Source organism: Enhydra lutris, unplaced genomic scaffold (assembly GCF_002288905.1).
Source record: "Enhydra lutris kenyoni isolate GAN:26980312 unplaced genomic scaffold, ASM228890v2 scaffoldscaffold2, whole genome shotgun sequence".
NCBI lineage: Eukaryota > Metazoa > Chordata > Mammalia > Carnivora > Mustelidae > Enhydra > Enhydra lutris.
The window spans coordinates 11,459,492-11,481,135 of record NW_019154086.1 but is presented as its reverse complement, the minus strand read 5'-3'; the positions used below and the strand labels follow the sequence as shown (position 1 = coordinate 11,481,135).

Below are 21,644 nucleotides of genomic sequence, written 5' to 3'. Positions count from 1 at the left end.
CAATTCTTAAAATAACTGACTTCTGGAAAGATAAAGAAAGACAATGATCTACTGCATAACAAATTGGGGTGCATAACAATCCCAGGTTTTTTCTTTATGAAGCAATGTGAACTTCCTAAAACAGAGATGCATACAATTCTGCATTCTGGGAAAATATTTATTACGGCACTATTAAACTAACATTTTTTCAAAATATAAAAATTATTTGGATGAAACATTACATACTATAAAGTGATAAGGCTTTAAAAGCTACACTCATTTACAGACTAAATACAGTTTTTAACAAGAATCTTTGCAGTTTATTTTTTGAAAAGAGCAAAATCATTTGTGAAGAATTCTTTCCATGCTCCAAGAAGTTCTAATAATATAGCAATAAACAAAGTGGCATGCTTATATTTAAATTCCTAATATATTTAAAGGAGCAAACCTAATGTTACAAGGTATAATTTTAAAATAATAATAATAATTCAGAATCTGTTCTTGCGCTAAGAAAAAAATGTCAATTGATAAGCATCTCAAAAAATTTCAGGTCAATATTTCAAAATACCATTTATTTGAAATGCTACCAATCATGAGCTATATATAGATATTTTTCACATGTGCAACTATTATGGCTAGAATTAGCAACGGACATGCCATTTCACTAAAACAAAAAACAAAACAAAATAAAAATTAGTCCTTTCATGCTGAACTCTAGAACAAAGCAGTGGTCAGCTAGAAAGGATGTATAATAAACACATGCGGTGCTTTTTATTTCTTGCAGAAAAACCCACCAAAGCCAGGGTCAGGTCACTTTTTTGAAGACAGTGCCACTTTTTCTTCAAGGTTACACCTACTACCTGAAAAGAGTCATGACACCCATGTTAGTGCCTGCGAGCAACTTTTTTTCTTTATAGCCTTTTGACTTTTGAGTCATTACCCCATGAGCCTCACTGTTGGACAAGTGTGGTATAGTATGAGAACAGAACGGGAAGGTCTGCCACAGTGACATCTCCATGGTTCCAGATATAGTGTCTAACCCCACTGCCAAGTCAAATGAATACACTCATCTATCAGAGCAAGATTTCTCTTCGACCATATTGTCACCTCCACCTGCTATCTTAAAATCAAGCTGTGTAATTTCTGATTTGTCCATTTATCTTGTGGGGTAACACTTCTAGAATTCAGAACCTGGCTGAGAATTGATTTGGCAATTCATGGAACTATTCATTTTTGCTTGTCAGCAGATCTACAGGACCTACAGTAATACACCCATACAAGTTTTTTTCCTTTTTTGAAGTCAGTGGCTTAATACATCATAACAACTATATATGCATAATTATCCAGACTTCAAGCACAATTTTCTAAATATAAGCACACCGAAGACTCAGTATTAATCTATTACCTGAAACAACACAGAGACAGCAATAATGAAATACACACTCAAGCATATAAGTGGATTTGGATTACATTAAGCCTGTATGCTTCTATGTAATTCTTAGCAATAACAGAAAAGAACAGAGAAAGGTTACAAGTTGATTATCACATTGGGACACCGCCAGTAATTTATTATAGCCGATTTCTTTTCAAATAATACTTCAAAATCACCTTTCCCCACTTCCTTATTGAATTTCTTGAGATGGTTTTGACTGGAAAACATCACCATGTGGAGAAATTTCCGTTTTTTTCTTGGTGATTTGTTGTAAGAATTCTTCAATACTTCTTGGTTTCTTTTATCATTTTGTTTCCTTCCCAGTGAAATATATCAATGGTCGCTGTACTAACAAATAATAATTCTTGAGAATAATCTTTTTATTAACTTCTATTATAAGACCAGGCATAAATGAATGAAACACAGGTAGTACGGTGAATGATATTAACGTTTATTAAGAAAACCTAATTTGGGCTCACTCCCTCTGTTAATATAGTATATAAACAACAGAATATAAAATACTGAAATCACAGGATCCTCTCAGGCTGTGAAGCTACCAGATGTCTTTGGATGAGGAAGTACTGGCAGCAGGCTGGTCTCATAGGGAGGGGAACTAAATTATTTGGAGAAGCTGCTATATGCCAGGCACTCTGGCTAAGTGTTTTACCTATTTTTACCTAAACGATTGCATGAAAGCTCTGTGAGGTACAAGATATCTTTGCTAGGTAGATAGTGAGGCTCAGAGATGGTGTGATTTAGCCAAGGCCTCAAAGCTAGTATGTGGCTGAGCTGCCTCCCGGCCCATGTGCTTCCTTCTCGCCCATGTCCTCCTCACTGATGGCCATAAGTACAGGTTGTTTATATCACTTAGGTTTTGAGAAGCAGCCACTTCTCAGTGTAATCACAGAGTCTAGATCTAAGTAAACTTTTTGAAAAATCTTTTCTTTAGTGTGTAATGGTCAGTAAGAATCAATCATCCATAACTTCACTCATGAGCATACTGGGAACAAAATATTTTTGTTTCTTTTATCTTTGTGGAAAACTAACCTACAGATTTCATGTATATATACTTCTTTTTATTCTGTAGACCTTATTAGGTTTATAAGTTGTAGCATCACTCTAATTCCTATTAAATGTTAACTCAATGCTATTAAATGACATCTTTATTAGGATTTTTCCTCAGATAAATTTTGGGTGCACGAAATACAGTATGCAATGCCACAGTTACATGGCCCATTCAAAAGCAATTTTCTAGTTACAGATTCTATTACTCCTACTATGGAGATCGTAATTTAAAAATTATGTTTATTATTCCTAATCTATCAATAATAATCCAGAGTGTCTTCATTAGAGATATTCAAAAGAAGAAATGGAAAAGTACTAAATTAGGGTAAAAGTAAAAGATTACAATACTAAACATCTCAGCTAACCCTAAATTATCTAATATATGAATTTAAAAAATAGACTTTCTTTTGTCTAAATTCTAAAAATTAATACATGCTATTGCCAAAAATTGAGAAAAAGCAGGCATAAAAAAATAAAAATAACAACCTTGACATTTTCATGGCTTTTCTCAATGTTTCATATTTACAGTATTGGAGAGTAAACAGTGTTTTAGGATGAATGTTTTAAGAATAGGCAAACTACCATCAACTTTATAATTATGAATGTATTACATACATTTCTTCATATATACATGTATGCAAACAAATACCTGCCATTGATATTATTTCAACAACACTGTTTGAAATGAAATGATATTCAGTTTTGCATATAGCTGAAAATTGTGTATCTCATAAATTCTGGACCCTGGACTTAAACGTTCCTGCAGGAAAACTGGCCACAAAAACGGCTGATTTCTGATGGCTGTCTCATCTCTCATGTGCAGAGCCAGGATAACCTTTCACTTGGAAAGGTAAATGTCATGATAAGTGTCATGCTGTCTTCAAACTCCCAACCTGGGAAAATGTCAGAGCAATGCTTCCTAGTGTCCTCTGAACGCCGGTGATCCCTGACTACCATATTGTGTCCTTTCCCATTTTGTGTGTTCCTGTAGCTTTCTTCCAACATAGAGGAGGGCTCAGACCATGCTGATTCTCTCAGAGTTACAATCAACTCACGCCCATCCTCCTCCTGCAACAGAATATTCTCTAAATGTTAAAAGTGTTACAAGTAGAACCAGATCTCGGCATACTGGTCCCATTCTTGTTTCTGTGATTATACAGAAGGAAGCACAGATTTAGATGTAAACAATTAGGAAGCAAGGGCAGAATTCTCTTAATTAGAGATTCATATGTGGAATTCATAAATCATAATGAATTCACTATTGCCTCAGGGATATGTTTGTAGCTAGAAATAATGTGATTTTTGATTCCTTAATAGGAGAGCCAAGTTGCAGTGAACAAATTGCCTCTCTGTTTAAAATAATGACACAGGGCATTTAAAAAGAATGTTTCCATTTGAGCCTCCATTTAGTTCTTCCCTACCATCCTGTTTTTCTTCCACAGCATTGTTTTGCCAGATGACAGGTGCACTCTACTGTAGTCACCTATCCTAGGAACTTTAGGAAGTCTTGCATTCTACCATATCACTGTTGTGCCCGTGGCATCTGTCATGTGCATTTCTCTTGTACCCTTCTAGACTTTGCATGTGGTGGGGAGGGGGGAGACTGGGTGGGAGAAAGTCATGGATGATAATCTCTATGGTCTATTTTTTTTTTTTTAAACAATCTCCATGGTCTTTAACTCTAAACCTCTATCCACAAAAGTCACCAGCATTCCAAGCCCACCCATACCCACATTTATTTTCTTTGGCCTAAGTGGTTGGTGCAGGGGATATGATGGCTTTCACAGGTCCTGACACTTTTGCCTTCAGGGTCCCCTTTCTCCATAAAAAAAGTTAAAAATCATGTCTTATGACTGTGTTGGTATAAAGACAAATACAATCCAGACTGGATTTATTGTTACACATTTGTTATTCTAACAGTAATTTTGGGGGTTCTGTTTTTAAGAGAGATTGAAATTAAAACATTTTTATGGGCCCTTAAAAGTAGCTTGGGCTTTGTGTACTGTGTCCATAGTGCCTAATGCCTAAATTGAGCCTGGGTTGTGTCTTCTCAGCATTCAGTGTGGCATCCCCAGGGCTGCGATCCTGTCCCTGCAGCTGCTCTCTGTCATCCCAGGCTGCTCTATTTTTGGCCCTGGCTCCTTCCACCACCTACACAGCTCCATCCATCGTGGCTGCGCCCACCCTTACAGACCCCTTTGGTACTGCTGCTGCTCTCACTATTTTTGTTAGGATTCAGGGAGTCTCCCCTCACACTACTTACAAACCTAACTGGGTGCCTGATCAGTAGCTTTTACTTCAGTAGTCCTTAAAACATACTCAGAAAACCTGGAACATTTAGGCCTGAGGCAGAAGACGTTGGCATGCAAAACTGATGTGATTCTGAAAACGTAATCTCTCCACCAGACGATAAGGTGAGACACTTTATTCTCTCCTGCCTCAGGGCATCTTCCTGACCATACAGGAATACTTCTGAAGAAGTTGAGTCAACTTGTGTCTCTACTTTTATTTAAAAAACAACAACAACAACAACAACAACAACTAAAACACCAAAAACAAAACCAAAACCAGCCCTCAATGACCAGAGTCATTAGCTGGTTCCACAGTATTCCTTGCCAGTTTTTCCAATTTCTGTTCCTCAAGTGAGGAAGAGAATTGCCTGGTACTCCAAATTCCTGAGTTGTGCATGAAGCTTAAGCTTCACCCAGGGACCTGGTTATAATACTTATTTTACAAGATGTTTTTTGATTGTGTTTCATCAATGAAACTGCCTTGAGTGGGCAGAGGTCATGCTTATTTCTTTTGAGCTGTTTTGCACGATTAGATATAGCAATAGACACTCAAGTTTACTTAATAAATACAAGTATTGGATGCTTTTTTCAAATTATTTAAGACACTGCAATCACATAATATGGCCAACTTTGACAGAAGTGAATTCTGAATTAGATAAAAAATCTTAGAGATTTAAATAAATAAAAGTTTCAAGCATCTAATAAAAATTCATTAATATTAATAAAGTGTTGCCAAGTAAAGATGCTTAAAATTTGCTTTGAAGGACAGATAAGACTTATTTTTAATTAAAGAGATCCATTTGTCCACAATCTGTCATTTGTTTGCTCTGTTGAGAAGGTTAAACATTCTCCCATCTCACTCTCACTGTGTCCGTGAGCTTAGCAAGCTTTCTTGTCAAATGGTCAAGGTAATAGCATTCAGTTCTCTTTCATCTATAACTAGTTATGAATTAGTAAAGTTTACTACAGGTTTATTCTGATTGATATAGCTCTAAATTACTTAGAACCTATATTATCTCAATATTGAGCTTCTCTATTATGCACCTACAAGCAACTTTTTCATTCTTTTTTTTTTTTAATTTTTTTTTTAAACTTTTTCATTCTTATGATGGTCTGGCTTTAAATAAATTGTTTTCTTTTGACCTTGCTTAGCCTTATACTGAGGAAGACATAAATAATACAAATTTCATAATTATGAAATAAATGTAGAATGAGGTGTTGTTTTCTTTTTTTTGTATGATAAACCCCAAATTTGTCATTTAAATTTATATTTTTATAAATATATTTATATTTGAGAGGCTTTTAATGATTGTGTGAAATATGTAAATGGAAATATAATCTTAATTAAAGGTTACTCTTATTATTTTCAGTTCCTTATTAAATATCTCACATGATTTGTTAAACAAGGTACTTTTCTGGTTTTGTTTTTTTTTTTTTTTTTTTTTGGTACAGAAAGAGATCACAAGTAGGCAGAGAAGCAGGCAGAGAGAGAGAGGGAAGCAGGCTCCCTGCTGAGCAGAGAGCCTGATGCAGGACTTGATCCCAGGACTCTGAAATCATGACCTGAGCTGAAGGCCAAGGCTAAACCCACTGAGCCACCCAGGCACCCTCTGGGGTTATTTTTAAGAGGAAGGAAAACAACTAGAGACACAAAGTCCTAAAGATTACTTTGTTATTATTTTCTTTTCGAAAAATATTTCCCCAAATACAAGTACTCTGGACTACTTGAATCTTACTTGCACAAATGGGTGGATGTCCCAACACTCAAAACAAAGTGAAGTGCTATGATAATCATTCATCACCAGTATTGGTAGTTGCTTAGACTAGTCTGAATCAATGGTACTTTAGGGGTAGGGAAGTTGAGACCGGGCCTCTTTCTGGGAGGAATTAGAAGAGGTCTTGAGGTCTGGTTTCTAAGTATATGCAAGTAGCCAAGCTGGTGTAGTATATAAGATCTTCGAATGTTGAAGGAAGGTGGTAAGGAAACTTCGGAGGAACCATGCACAAAAATTTGGTGTCTTTATCATTCCTATCTTTTCCAGATTTTCTAAGACTGGAAAATTTTCCAAAATAAATACAATAAATAAGAATCCCTGTAGGTAAATATGTGGTTAAGACCACGAAACAGTTTCTGTGAAACTTACTTATCAGGGATTCGATGCCTTCCCCACCTTCTTGTCAAAATGAATGAAAAGACCACATAATAAGTATATTGTTACCTAGTTATTGAATTTGAGACAGCAAATTCATCCAGATGTCCCAAGGTAGAATTACACTGCATCTGTGTTCATGCTAGGGAAGGACTGTTAGCTAGTGAGCTGGAATTCATCCCCTTTATTTATGTTTCAGGCAAATTCTGTTACTAATTGATGAACAAGTGTTGAGGCCTTGTAGCCCGAGTATTCAGTAGCCTTCTTTGCGGCGTTCCTCATTTTCTGGCAGGTGCAGGGTTTTTTTTTTTTTTTTTTTTAAAGAATTTATTTATTTGACAGAGAGAAATCACAAGTAGGCAGAGAGAGGAGGGAAGCAGGCTCCCCACTGAGCAGAGAGCCTGACGCGGGGCTCGATCCCAGGACCCTGAGATCATGAACTTAGTCGAAGGCAGAGGCTTTGACCCACTGAGCCACCCAGGCGCTCCTGGTGCAGGGTTTTTACCAGCTTGTTCTCCAGTCACCAAATGCCCCAGTTTTGTCGATAAAATGTAAGAAAAATAAATTATAGAAACTAGGCCAATTCTAGCCAAGAAAGTCTCAGCTAAGGTACTCCATCTGCCTGACTTCCCTCAAACAGCTCTAAGAGAGAAGCTGAGGCTTCGGGAATTCCTTTTCTGTAATTCTGGATCAGACTCTGTCATCTCTGCTTATCTAGACTGTCCTCTGAGAGTCACTGAAGTATGTGGGTTGGCTCCTCCCTAATACCTCCCCCTTCCTTGAAGGGGAGAGAACAGTCTCCCTCACCTTGTGGTCAAGAGGTAGGGAAAGTATGGAGGAATCTTGGAGCTATGAACTCCAGTGAGGTGTGGCCAGGTGTGGTCGAGGCAATTACCAGCGAATGGACCCAGTGCCGCCTCCAAGATCAGAGGAAGAGAAAGACAGATGGCCAGGAAACATGTGGGCACCAATACCGGGACTGGAGTCAGAAGACAGGAGTTTTAAGCCCAGCTCTCTCTTTTATAAATTATTCTCTCAAAGCCTTCATGTTACTTTCTGAAAATAGGATAGAAAAACTATCTCCTTCATAAATATGTGAGAGTTAAATAAGAGTATCTATAAAAACACTTGCACGGTGCCCATTACAAGGTATGTATTCAATAAATATTAATTAACTATGAACTGTTCTTGCTGAGCTCATGGACTCCATGGCCTAATTGTCCTTATGAGATAGGTGGCAAAGACACAATATTATGTTTGTGAGATTCATGTGTGGACTAAATAGTTATGACATGCTCACCACTGTGCAGTATTCCATCATCTGAATATACCACAATTTACCGATTCTACTACTGATGGACATTTGGCTTGTTTCTGGTTTTGGACTAATATAGAAAACATTGTAATGAATTTGAGTTCAGAAACCACAAAGAACAGAAGAGGTGCAAAGAGCTGAAAAACAGCCCTGTAGAGAGTAAACAGACTTCAATAATAGCAACAGGGGCAGGGAACAGTCACCGAATGGATAAAGGTCTTATCCATGAGCCAAGTAAATCTGAATCTCTGCAGCCAATAAACAAAGACCAGGGTTGGGATGACCTAAACCTAAAGGGACTAATAACAAAGCACAGAAATCAAGGAACAGAAAGCAAGATGGGGACACTGAGTCTACCAACAGTGGATAATGAGGAACCAGGTTCTAATGAGTTGTCATTAATAACTGTTATGGGCTGAGTTGTGTTTTCCCCTCACATTCATACATTGAAGGCTTATCTCCCAATACCTCAGAATGTGACTATATTTAGAGATATGGTTAAAGAGGTAATTAAGTTAAGATGAGGTATTAGGTGGACTCTAATCCAATACAAATAGTATTCTTTTAAGAAAAGAAAATTAGGATGCAGAAGAAAGATCACATGAAGACACAGGGAGAAGAGAACCATCTAGAAGCCAAGGAGAGGGGCTTCAGACAAAGCCAACCCTGCCAACACCATGGTCTCAGACTTCTAGCCCCCAGAACTATGAGAAAATAAATTTCTTTTGTTTAAGCCACATAGCCTGTGGTACTTGTTATGGACACCCCAATAAACTAACAGAGTAACTAAACAAGTACTTTTGAAAGATCACACAAAGTGGTCTTACCTCGGTACCTCCGTAAACTGTATAGAAATATCCAAAGACAATTCAGTAAGTAACAGGGTTATTACAAAGCTGTCTCAGCTAATTCCTTTTGTTACTTCTAATCTGATCAAAATGACTTGTAGATACTGAAAACTAGAAATTCTAAACCCAGGTGGCCACAATTGGTCACTATGGTAGTGTCCTGTCAGGGACTATGACCCACTTGTCAGGGAAAATTGCCTAAAAGAAATTCAAATGAAGATTGTGCCTGGAGTGGTCAGCTCATGCCAGCAGGAGCTGTGCCTTCTCAAACTGAATTGAGGTTTTAGCCACATGACCTCAAATTATAGTTTGGAGCTTCTTGAAAAGAATTTTCTTGTGAAAAAACATTTTTCAAAGAATTTCAAAATCTGAATGCTCCAAGGAAGTTATTTATTCCCAACTAAAAGCTTATTAAATTATATCTTAGAGACTTAGAGACTTCAATTAGTTTGTATGCACATCAATTAAAATAAACGATATGTATATAAATATAGAAAAATTGAAAAAATAGAACAATTGGAAAATAACCATGTATCACAAGTAGTTTTTTGTTTTTCCCCAAAGCTCTTGCATCTCTGTAGTTTATTTTGGGGCAGAGCTTACAGCTTGTCTCTGGCTGTCAGAGATAGCCTGAACTGTTCTGTATGAGGACGTCAGCTTGAGACGATATCCGTAGGGGACTTTGAAGGAATCAGGATTCCTGGAGTGCTTGAATGTTTTAAATAAAGCCAGTTTTCCTCTTTCTAATCACCGTAAATCTGTAACTCACATTTATATGTGAGTTACATATGCAGATGATATACCAGTTCATTTTACTCTTCTGTCAAACTTTCTGGCTAAAATCATAGTTCTGATTAATCCCAAATATGGGACATGGTTATAAATACCAATAGTCGCATGAAATTTGCTCCTGAAGCTACTATTTAAGGGCCTATTAAAAAAGGAAAAACCACCTCTCAGTTCTGTCACCCACCATGTACTGACACCCATGAACACAAGAGGCTGGACTAAGAGGACAGCCAGGTGGGCCATTCAGCTAGTCAGTATTCCAGTGGGTTTGAAGCCAGGGTCTGTATTGAGTCTAGGCTCATGCCCCACACTCTGTAGTACATAGTTCCTTTTTTGGAGATTCTCCTTCAACTGACAAACCAGAAAGGGAAGGAAATAGTTCAAGTCTCTACATTTTCTCTGGTGTTATTCCATTTGCCTGTCTATCAACTCCGAGTTGCCAAGGGATACCCTAACTCTCTGGTGTGTGGCAACGTGGTTTTATATAGATGTGGTTATAGAGGCTCGTGCTAACTACGGGGTTTGTGTTGACAAAATATGGGATACGAAGTTACAAACGCTGAGTCTGAGACCCAGAAACAACACTTAACGTTCTTGTGTGATCTACGGCACAGAATATTGTTTTCTCGGGGTTAAGAGTGAGAATGGTACTAATAACTGCTTCACTGACTTTGCAGGGATTTTGTGATGATCAAATAGGTAAGGAAGGAAGCATTCAATAGGCTCTAACCATTCTACAAATCAGTCAAATTCCATGAGCTAAGTAAATTATTTTCCATATGTATCTGGGTGTCTATAGTACCTGAAAGAACTATTTATTACTTTGAAAGTAATTTAATAATGTCACATCATAATGAAATGAAAAAGCTAATGAACTTCCCTTAACAACAGAAATCCAGGGCAAGTCTAGATCTGGGTCATTCAAGCAGCAACTGCAAAACCCCAAGGTGCCATTAGATTGCTGATGAAGTCACAGAGTGTTTTACGTGCTGTCGGATTGACAAATATAGAGTCATATCAGGAAATGTATTTAAATAAAGTTATGTAATCACAATAACAAAGATGACTGTCAACTTTCAAGGTCTAAAAGAGGATTCAACACGGAGGACTTTGAGATTACTGAAACATTTCCAGCAGTTTCAAAAGCCTGGTGATGGATATTAAAGAGGACATGTATGCCATGGATCACTGGGTGTTATACGCAAACATGAATCATGGAACACTACATCAAAAACTAATAATGACTAACATAACATAATAATTAAAAAATTCAAAGGCAATGGAGAATGAAATCAAGACAGTACAAAAAAACCAAAAACAAAAAGAAAAAACGCCCCCCCAAAACAAAAGTATGTATTTCTACCAATTATTTCATTGGTTTTTTTTTTTTTTGATGAATTATAGATAGGTATCATATTCATATCTTATTTCTACTTCTGAAGAACTAGAACAGCTTGGTGGACCATTTAGTTCCTGGAGGTGTTGGGTCATTTTTATTGTCTGCTTCAGGCATATTGTATGTCTCTACAGGAAATATGTTCATAATCTGTGTTCCAAGTAACTATAAATAGGCAGAAGAGTAATTTGATAATGCTAATTTTAAGTTGCCTATGAATTTTTTCCGAATCTCCTAAAAATAGATTCTTTGCTATCCTCTACATATTCTTCCTCTGAAATCTCAGATATATATCAAAACAGATTAAATTAACATTTAAAAGAGATTTGGCCTAACCTCATTTCGTCCTGCTAAATAATGCATTATGGTCTTTTAGGTTCAAAGATAAAAGCAACTACATGATACAGATATTTCATTAGACAGACTGAAATTAATACTAACTGTAGGTTGATGTTATATGTACAGAAAAAAGTTAATTTCTTTAACTTGAAGATCTTAGTTGTTCTCATTTCAACATATGTCAAATTTTATTAAGCTTTTAAAAGATTCCCAGAAAATATGAGAGGTCTCTACTTAAGCTATTCCTATAAGCACTGAATTGAAGAAAGCTCCAAATTGTTTAAACACCTATCAAAATCAATTTGTCTAAAATTTGTAATTCTCCCCCCACTAACAATGCCACATTATTTCCTTCTAGCCAATTAGTTTGTTCATGTACAGTAAAACAAAAACCTAATTAACCAGCTTTCTCAATTAATTTTTCCAGAAAATTTCATGTTTAGAATAAAAATTACAATCAAATAAGTTCATTTGAAGGATTCTGAAGATTTCAAGTTGTGTCCCACAGTCACTCTCTATTCAGCCCATCTCTGACACCTGGGGACTATTCAGTCAGGAAAGATGCACTGAGTAATAGCCCTGAGGCCTCTCATATCCCCATTCTCCAAAGAAAAATTAGGTATAGTATTCTGTACTTAGTGATCTAGAAAGAAACAGTAAGACAGTTTGGAAATATTGCCACTTTAAAAAAGCCCCCCCCCCGCCTTAGTCAATCTTGATGTGATGAAAAATTTCCTTAATTGAAGGACACACAAATGGCCCTGAGTGTTCTGGTTAATAGAAATGTTGTGGTATTTTACTAGACTAAAAACACAGAAACTTCTTTTTAATGTCTGGTATTTAAACACTGCCTTTCCTCAAATGTTACCATAAAGAAGATCACTTATTTTAAAGGCCTACTTCCTGTTTTTCCCCTGTTCATCATCATCATCACAGATCTCAGTTGCTTTTAGGTGTAACATACATATATATATATATATATATATATATAAAATCTATCATCCTTAAATGTATGTATTGTATATCTATTCATATTTATATCTATATCCATATCCATATCATGGTCGATTTAATTCAACAGTATAAAAAAGTGAGATTCATTTTCTAATGTTATTTCCATCTACAATAAGTATTTGTAAAGACCTCATTGCAAATGTGCTTTAAGAGATTTTAAATTTTAGTGAAAATATATCAATATATTCTGTTGTAGAACTTCCCATGTTAAAGTCATCAACATTTAGAAATTCCAGAAAAATTTTTTCTGCCTGACCTTTCCAACAACTTAAAAAACAATTATTTCAGTAGGCTTAGAGTGAATCTGACCTTTTCTTTGGAAAGCGAAAATGAAGTTTGCATTTTCCCCCCTCATTAAAAAAAGTGCTCATTGTCTTAGAGAAGACTTAATTAGAAATAGAAATGTATTTCTTGTCTTTGGATATTTTAATATTATAGTGATTTCAGTTATAAAAATGACACAAACTATGTCACAGTAAAAGACAGTGACTGACAGTTTTGTAAGAATTTAACTTGAAGTCATCCATTATGGAACTTATTGTCCATTTAGGTCTCTCTTAATTAGTACTGTAGAATTTTACTTATCTTTTTCAGTTTTAAATTCTATGAAGGTTTATAGTTTTATTTCAAAATCATATGGTACAATATTAATATTTTTACGTCTTTCCTCTTCTCCAAATGAACCATGAAATTATGTACTTCAGGACTCTGGGATCTTTTATAAATAAGGCTTATCTCCATATGATACTTCATGGGCAAGAGCAAGGGTTTACAAAAAATATATGGACTGGGACTTTCATTTTAATAACCTGAGTTTTATTTAATAACTTGAGAGTTAATGTCTCATTAAGTGCAAACATGGTTATCAGAATGTCCAGTTTCCTCAGGGCATCAATCTCCACAGAAGACCATCCAAACAGTAAGAGTTGCCTGGCATCATAGAATGTTCTTGAGGAAAGGGGCTCTCTATGCCTGTATCTCTGTTTTTAGATCTGCAGGATCCTTTCCACCACTTCTCCTGTAGTTCCTCACTCACTAGCTCTCCTGTGCCACTCACCATGCTAGATAAGGCTGTATGGATGGAAGTTTCTGGTCTCTGCAGATACTGTTTCCTTCATTTGGAATTCCCATCTGCTCATCACTATCTGTTGAATTCCATGTATTCTTCCAGATCCTGCTCAATCACCATTCTTCTTTGTGGAAGTCTAGACTGCGATGTCCTTGAAATTGGACACTGAGTCTCACATTCTGTTTTGTGTTGCCACAAGCTCAGTGTCTTACGTATTCAGGGGTATTAAGTGAAAAGCTTGTTGAGTGAATGAATGAAGGCATGAATGGATGAATAGATGATATACAGTCCTGCCTACCTAAGACTTCTTGAGGTTTCTTCCAAACTCCTCCTTCCCAAACCATTCTATCAACATCCCAGGCACACTAGGAGTGGCTCCTGGCTAAGGATTCAATGGAGCTCTTAGCAGTGATAATTTAAAACCGTTTGATCTTATTTTAGTTCCCAAGGAAAAGGCTATTATGAGTTTATGGCTCAAGCATGAACTTTTCATATTTTCTGCAAAGTCATTTGTGGGGGTGGTGGAAATCACATTTACTTTGTATTGATATTTAGTAGCAGTTTGGAAGAGGGAGAAAGGAGAGAAAGAAAATTGGCTTGAAAAACTGCATAATTAGGGGCACCTGGCTGGCTCAGCTGGAAGAGCATATGACTCCTGATCTTGGGATTGTGAGTTCAATCCCCATGTTGGGTGTAGAGAATGCTACAAGAAAAAATAAACTTTAAAAAACCCTGCATAATTAAAAGAAATATTTGGTGGCGAGTTAGTCTGCTCCTCAACCTCCCTCCTCTTCCAGTTATGACCCCAAAGCTCAATAATATCTGTTGGAGATATAAACACCTTTTGTGAGATGCAGTCTTTTTGCTTGTAATTGAGGAATAGAGCCAAATTCTACATTCATATGACAAGGTGTGGAAGAAGGAGAGAAAACAGAGGAGTGACTTTGTATGTTTGGCTCAGTGCCAATTATGAAGAGCCCCAGAATAGTGACTGACACAGACAGGGGGCTTAAATATTTGCTGAATGAATTTTTGAAAATCCACAATCCCAACACTGATAAAACAAGAGCAGGAGCTCAGAGCCAGAGAATTTAGTGTACCCCAAATTTGAAGAAATCTTGGGACATGATGCTGGGATGGAGAGGTGCTAAATTTCATGCATAGACGTGCTCTGAGTCGATCTTATCTTGATCCTAAGATTGAGGGAGACCCAGCTGGCATAGAGGTTAAATAAAACAAGGGAGAAGATATTATAACTTTAATCAAAGATATCTCAAGGAAGGACTGGTACATTCATGTTCAGTTATTTTGAAACTAACACAAATTAAGTTAGTGTTGAGAGAGATGTGGAGAAGCCACTCAATTTCAGAAGATTATTGGAAAAAGCTGAAAATTGCAGTGATGTTTTATGTGGAAATATAGTGGTTACGTGTTCTGCCTGGAGGAAGGCAGAGAGCATTTTCTGACTTTCTGAGTTAGATAATTTCCTGAACAATATGAGAATGAAGGGGGCACAGGGGGAGTGTTCTAGAGTCACCCCTGAAGAAGACGGCTGTGCGCGTTAGATGCACTCTTGATTTTGAAGGCGCCAAGAATAAAACAGTTCTTTACTTGACATATAACGACGAATACCGCCATTTCTACCTCAGGAAATGACTCAGAGCTACAAACTTATTTGAAGAGCATCATGGTCCAAAGAAGAAATGAACATCAGAGCATCTAGCTAATAAAAATGACTACAAAAATGGTGTTAAGCAAGCTTCAGTTTCCAACTGAATTGTCATAAACACTTCTTTGGAGTGGATATGATGATACTCTCACTTTATAGAAGAAGTGCTTGAAGCTCACAGAGAATAACTTGCCTCAAGACAGGTACCTGGTAATAGCAGAGATAGTAATGAGCAGTAATCACTTAGTGAGTGTCTCAAATGCACCAGGGGCTGTGCTGAATACTGTATATATATTTAACAGTACGTAGGTCACAACAACTTCTTGGTGTGCATACTTTTATTGTAAGCATTTCAGATGAAGAAGCTGAGACAAAGAGAGAGAACGGGAAGAGCTAGTAAGTGTCAGAGCGGGGACAAGAGCCCAGAGTCTGTTTTTGACTACTATGTTTTATTGTCTACTAGAGCTGCAATTAGAAGTCCAGCCTGTCTGTTATGGGGGTCCACACTCCAAGCCATTCCTCTCTACCACCACTCTGTTCTGCTCAGTGATACTTCAGAATTTCCATTGCACTTTATTTTTTTTTTCGTAGCTTTAAATTTGCTTGCATAATTTATTTATTCTATTTTTTTATTATGTTAAGATAGCCACCATACAGTACATCATTAGTTTTTGACATAGTGTTCAATGATTCAATAGTTGCACGCAACACCCAGTGCTCATCACAACACACGCCCTCCTTAATACCCATCACCCGGCTACCTTTTCCCCCTACCCCCTACCCTCTGAAACCTTCAGTTTGTTTTCTGGAGTCCATAGGCTCTCTAGGTTTGTCTCCCTCTCTAATTTCCCCCCCTTTGGTTTTCCCTCCTTTCCCCTATGTTTTTCCGTGCTACCCATTGCACTTTATATCCTCCTTGGACAAAAGCACTGGATTGAAGGTAGCCATGTGTGGATATCCAGGTCATACAGCTGGAGGATAAGGTGAGAGCCAGGATTTGGGTGTAGGCATATTTCCTCACCCAAGCTCACACTCTTTCTTCTGTACTGCACTGGACATCTTAATGTGAAAAGTCCTGAAGACACTAGGGCACACCAGTTTTTCAACATCATTGAAGTGGATCTTCAGTGAACTCCCTTTCTCCCTCCCTCTGGACAGAGAGTCAGAAAGTCAAGGTTCAAATGCCAGCACTCCTACTTATAAAGGGTGCAACTTTTTGGTAAAGTTGCTTTTCTGAGCTTCTCTGTTCTCATCTGTTAAAATAGGAATAATTATACCCACTTTATACAGCTACATGAAAGAACTCAGTAAGAGGAGGGAACACTGTGGGTACTTGAAAGACGGTAGTTTCCTTTTCTTCCTTCCTTGCTCCATTCACTCTCCTCTCTCTCTTCTCTTGGACAAGGCAAAAGATACTGCCGTTTTTAAGTGACAGAAGCACTGCAATAATTGGTGTATATTTATGTGTACTCATGAGACTTATCCACAGACAGTAGAGGAGAAAATGGATTTTATGGAATGAAAACATTTGAGAATTTTTTCAGTGACTTCAAGCCTTTCTGAATTCTCTCATGTACTTTATATCTCAGGCCAGCTCAACACCAGTGTGGATTTGGAAGCACATTGCACAGATCAAGTACCATCTCATTCTGTGTGCTCATGGCTCCACATCTGTAAGTCCTGGATTGTCTTTTGTGTACACCACAGTCACCAGCACAAAAGGAAAGGCAAGGTCAGGGAAGTAACAAGACACTCTGCCGAATTCTTTATGTCAGAGATCAAACAGAATCCTTAAAACACTCCAGCAAAGTAGGTCCTATTACTTCCTTTAATAATGCCGAGGGTTAAGGTGGCAGTTATGGGATTTAATCTGGGTTTGTTTAACTGTGAAGCTGAAGATCTTCCCACAACTAGAGCAAGCTGCCCTCCTCTAGGTACTTCAAAAGCACAAGCTAGATGGAAATAGTTTTTTGGCTTGTGAAAAGCTTTCTCAGCTAGAACTGCTCCTTGGTGGAGATTACTCTCCTACTTTGGTGAATGATCTTTCACAGACACCCTTAAGTCATCCTTGATGGAACTCAGGCTCCATGTTTTTTAAATGTAGAAGTTACAGGGCCAGCATTCAGGAGAATGCTTATTTCCCTTTGTGTAATTTGTCTGCAAACAGAATAGGCTGCCATGAGGTGAGTAGTGGCTGTGCCTTGAGTAGGGGTTCAGGCTGGGCCATCCATGCACATTACTGTGATGAATGAGAAGGCGAGCTTGGCCGTGCTTTCACCCAACTATCTTTAAAATGAAAAAAGAAAAAAAAAATCAAACAACAAATAACTTCCTTAAAATAGTTAAGTGTAACTTCTTTAATATACCTAAGTGTTAGAAATGTTTACCTTTCTTAGCTGTCTAGAGAAAGACCTGACAAAATATCCATGGGGGTGGGGGGGAAGGGGGGGGAAGGAACTCCCTCTCTAGGTTCCCTGCTCCAAATTTATTCCATGGAGGCAAAACATAATGGGTAGGAAAGAGGGAGCCCTCAGCTTCTGATCTAAGTGGAAGCTCTATAATGTCTGTCTGTTGTCTCTCCTAATCAGAATCAGCTCTTTTTCCTTCAGATGGTGTCTTCTTTCTTTCTTTTTTTTTTTTAGATTTTTTTATTTATTTATTTGACAGACAGAAATCAGAATTAGGCAGAGAGGCAGGCAGAGAGGAGGAAGCAGTCTCTCTGCTGAGCAGAGAGTCCGATGCGGGGCTCGATCCCAGCACCCTGGGATCACGACCTGAGCCGAAGGCAGAGGCTTTAACCCACTGAGCCACCCAGGTGCCCTTCTTTTTTTTTTTTTTTTTTTAAAGATTTTATTTATTTATTTGACTGAGAGAGACACAGCAAGAGAGGGAACACAGCAGGGGGAGTGGGAGAGAGAGAAGCAGGCTTCCCACTGAGCAGAGAGCCCAATGAGGGGCTCCAACCCCAGGACCCTGGGATCATGACCTGAGCCAAAGGCAGAGGCTTAACAATGACTGAACCACCCAGGTGCCCTGTGTCTTCTTTCTTAATCCTCTTTTTTCTTTTTTTTTTTCTTTTTTTTTAGATTTTTTATTTATTTTTTTGTGAGAGAGAGAGGGAGAGAGAGCAAGCACAGGCAGACAGAATGGCAGGCAGAGGCAGAGGGAGAAGCAGGCTCCCCAATGAGCAAGGAGCCCGATGTGGGACTCGATCCCAGGACGCTGGGATCATGACCTGAGCCGAAGGCAGCTGCCCAACCAACTGAGCCACCCAGGCGTCCCTCCTCTTTTTTCTTAGAGGAAAACTCACTTAAGCCCCCCTTCCCTTCTTAACTGTCTTTTGACTGAGGTTGGGTCTTTAATAAAATGAAAGTTGTGTTTGAGAATTCTTTGGTTGGCTTTGATAGAGAATCTGAAACACACATTTTTCTGAAGCAGAGTTGGTTATACCAGAAGCATTTAAATAAAACTTACCATCATTTTAATTTGGAAAAGGGAAAGGCATTAATGGAGAACCTGTTTATGACAGGCATACAATTCATGTTTGATCTAATTTAATCCTTACAAACACCTTGTAGAATGAAGGTTCTATTCTGCCCAAGCTTACTAAAAAGAAGATAGGCTCCAAGAGGTTAATTTGCCCAAGATCACTGACAGTATATATACCTATTTTTTAGACATGCCTTTTTTATTTTAAAGATTTTATTTATTTATTTGACAGAGAGAGATCACAAGTAGGCAGAGAGGCAGGCAGAGAGAGAGAGGGAGGAAGCAGGCCCTCCGCCGAGCAGAGAGCCCGATGCGGGGCTCGATCCCTGGACCCTGAGATCATGACCTGAGCCGAAGGCAGAGGCTTAACCCACTGAGCCACCCAGGCACCCCTAGACATACCTTAATAAACTTTTCATGTTTTCACAAACTTTAGTTCCATCAATATATATAGGAAATATATCAGTTTTGTTTACTGTGGAATTCCCATTACCTTGGAGAGTGCTTCATACTCAAGAAGTATTTTTGAATGAACTTATTTGCACCTTGCTACATAAATGGATATGTTAGCTCTCAAAATTAATAAAATAGAGGAAGCAAACACATAATAAATGTGTACAGACTCAAGGAGAAAACAATGGTAGCATAATATAAAGCCAAAAGTAGGTCTAGTACTAAAATGGATACCATGAGTTCCATTTTCCTAAGATATATATATTACTAGTTAAGATATATATATTTCCTAAGATATATATATATATATAGAATCCTAATCAGTTATACAATTTCTAGTTTCTTTAAGACAGGAACTGAATCAATTGCTCCAGACATGTATAGCTCTTCTAAAAAGAAATTTCCTCCTTCCCTAGGGGATTCTGTCTTAAGAGAGAGTACTGGATTATATAATGAATCCTGTCCTAAAACTATCTTTACAGGAGATAGGACAATAATTGCATTCTATTAGGCTGTTTCTTACTGCTCTTTCTACATTGGCCAATAGCACTGGAGCATACTCCAATAAACATCATCATGTCTATTGAACATGAGCTTTAAAGACTAGCAGAATGGAGCCTTTTACTTAAGTTCTCAGTTGGCACAGATGGTACTTATCTCTCTGATGCCAGCAACTCATATTTGAACTAAATAACAAGTGTATTCTGTTTAATTATTTGCTTGAAGTCCATCCAAAGTTTTTAATATCTCCTCAGTCTTTATGATTGATTCTCCTAGTACTTTGCAACCCACCAAGTATCATCATAACCACAATGAGAGTGAAGACATATGTGATCTGAGAATCCGAGAGAGATGACTCAGTCAGCAACCTCTCCCTTGGTGTGCGAGGGTAGGGACTGCTACTTTGTCATCTGGAGCATGACAATAAGAACAGTCACTGGTTTTTCCTAATATAGCTTGCAATCCATTTGGGACATTCATTCTCATTCACGTTCATGCACGTCCCTTATTCCTTCAACTCCCATACCTTTTGGCAGGAAATATACAAACAGCTGGATTGGGCTCATAGGATGTTTTTATTTTTTGCCTCATTAAACCGTAGCTTTCCTCAAGCAATGTGTTTTCTTTATATTCCAGCCCAGAAATCATTTAATAGGAAGAAGTCATCTCAGAGAGTGCCTCAGGAAAAGGCTCAGGAATGGGCAACAAAAGCCTGTTCTGTTTTATGGGGTGTTTGCACAGTTCTTCTTCCTCTACCCCCTATAATATACAAGCATTTATTGTATATTCTGTAAAAAAGTTCTCTCTGGAGCTAGCTAGGCAGGGTTGTAACTGCTGTGGTTATTCTTTGTTGCCTGTAAGATTATGGATTAGAAAGCAGTAAGTCAGCTAGTCAACAAATATTGCCAGGAACTGTACTTGGCTGGAGAGAGAGTGGTAAACAAGACAGATGTGATTCTTACAATTTGGGAGTACTGAGTGATATTACACGAATATTTTTAAGTGTGATAAATGCCGTCAAGGAGAAGCACAGGGTATTATGGGAAGAGGCAATAGCAGGATGTAAGACAAATACTTCTTTATTTACGTGTGTCAGGAAAGTATCTACTTCTCTTGATTACCCAGGACTACCTTCAGAATTTGAGTTTCCCAGTTGTTTTTTAAAAATTATTTTATTCTAAAAAGGATTTAATTAATTAATTAGTTTACTTATTTGAGAGAGAGGAAGAGTGAGAGAGACTGAATGGAGGGAAGGGCAGAGGGAGAGAGAGAGAGAGAGAGAATCTCAGACAGACTCTGCACTGAATGCAGAGCCCAATACAGGGCTTGATCTCACCATGCTGAGATCATGACCTAAGCCAAAACTATGAGTCAGATTCTCAATGGACTGAGCCATCTAGCTGCCCCTTAAATTTATTTTTAAAATTCCACTATGATTGACAGTGTTATATTAGTTTCAAGTGTAAAATATACTCCTTCGACAACTCTGTACATTACTCAGTGCTCACACAGTTACGTTCACTCTATAGTTAACAATCTTTGTCTTTTTTTTCTTTGTCCTTTTGTTTTGTTTCCTGAATTCCACATATAAATGAAATCATTTGGTATTTGTTGAGAGTGTCTCTGCTTTGACTTCTCATATCACAGCCCTGTTTGGAGGACAAAATATTCACTGAAACTATTATAAGCTGGTTATTAGAATGCTATTTGACTAATTGAAAAATCTTCATAATTCATGCAGAAAGACCAACCTTTCCCTTCATGAAAAAGAATTCCAGGGGGGAGGAGTCAAGATGGCGGAGAAGTAGCAGGCTGAGACTACTTCAGGTAGCGGGAGATCAGCTA

At 37.7% G+C, this 21,644-nt stretch overlaps 1 protein-coding gene across 7 annotated transcripts in view; it reads right to left on the bottom strand.

The window, feature by feature from the left end:
• The window catches only part of LOC111149242 (peroxisomal biogenesis factor 5 like), a 224,514-nt gene that overhangs the window by 94,185 nt on the left and 108,685 nt on the right, over positions 1-21,644 (bottom strand). The window contains exon 3 of one of the 7 annotated variants that reach the window (XM_022506209.1): positions 774-839. The exons of 5 other annotated variants lie outside the window; for them this stretch is intronic. In XM_022506209.1, coding sequence (XP_022361917.1) covers positions 774-839 — 66 coding nt within the window. Of the gene's footprint in view, positions 1-773; positions 840-21,644 lie in introns of those variants that run through there. One more of the 7 variants, XM_022506249.1, reaches the window with a different exon arrangement.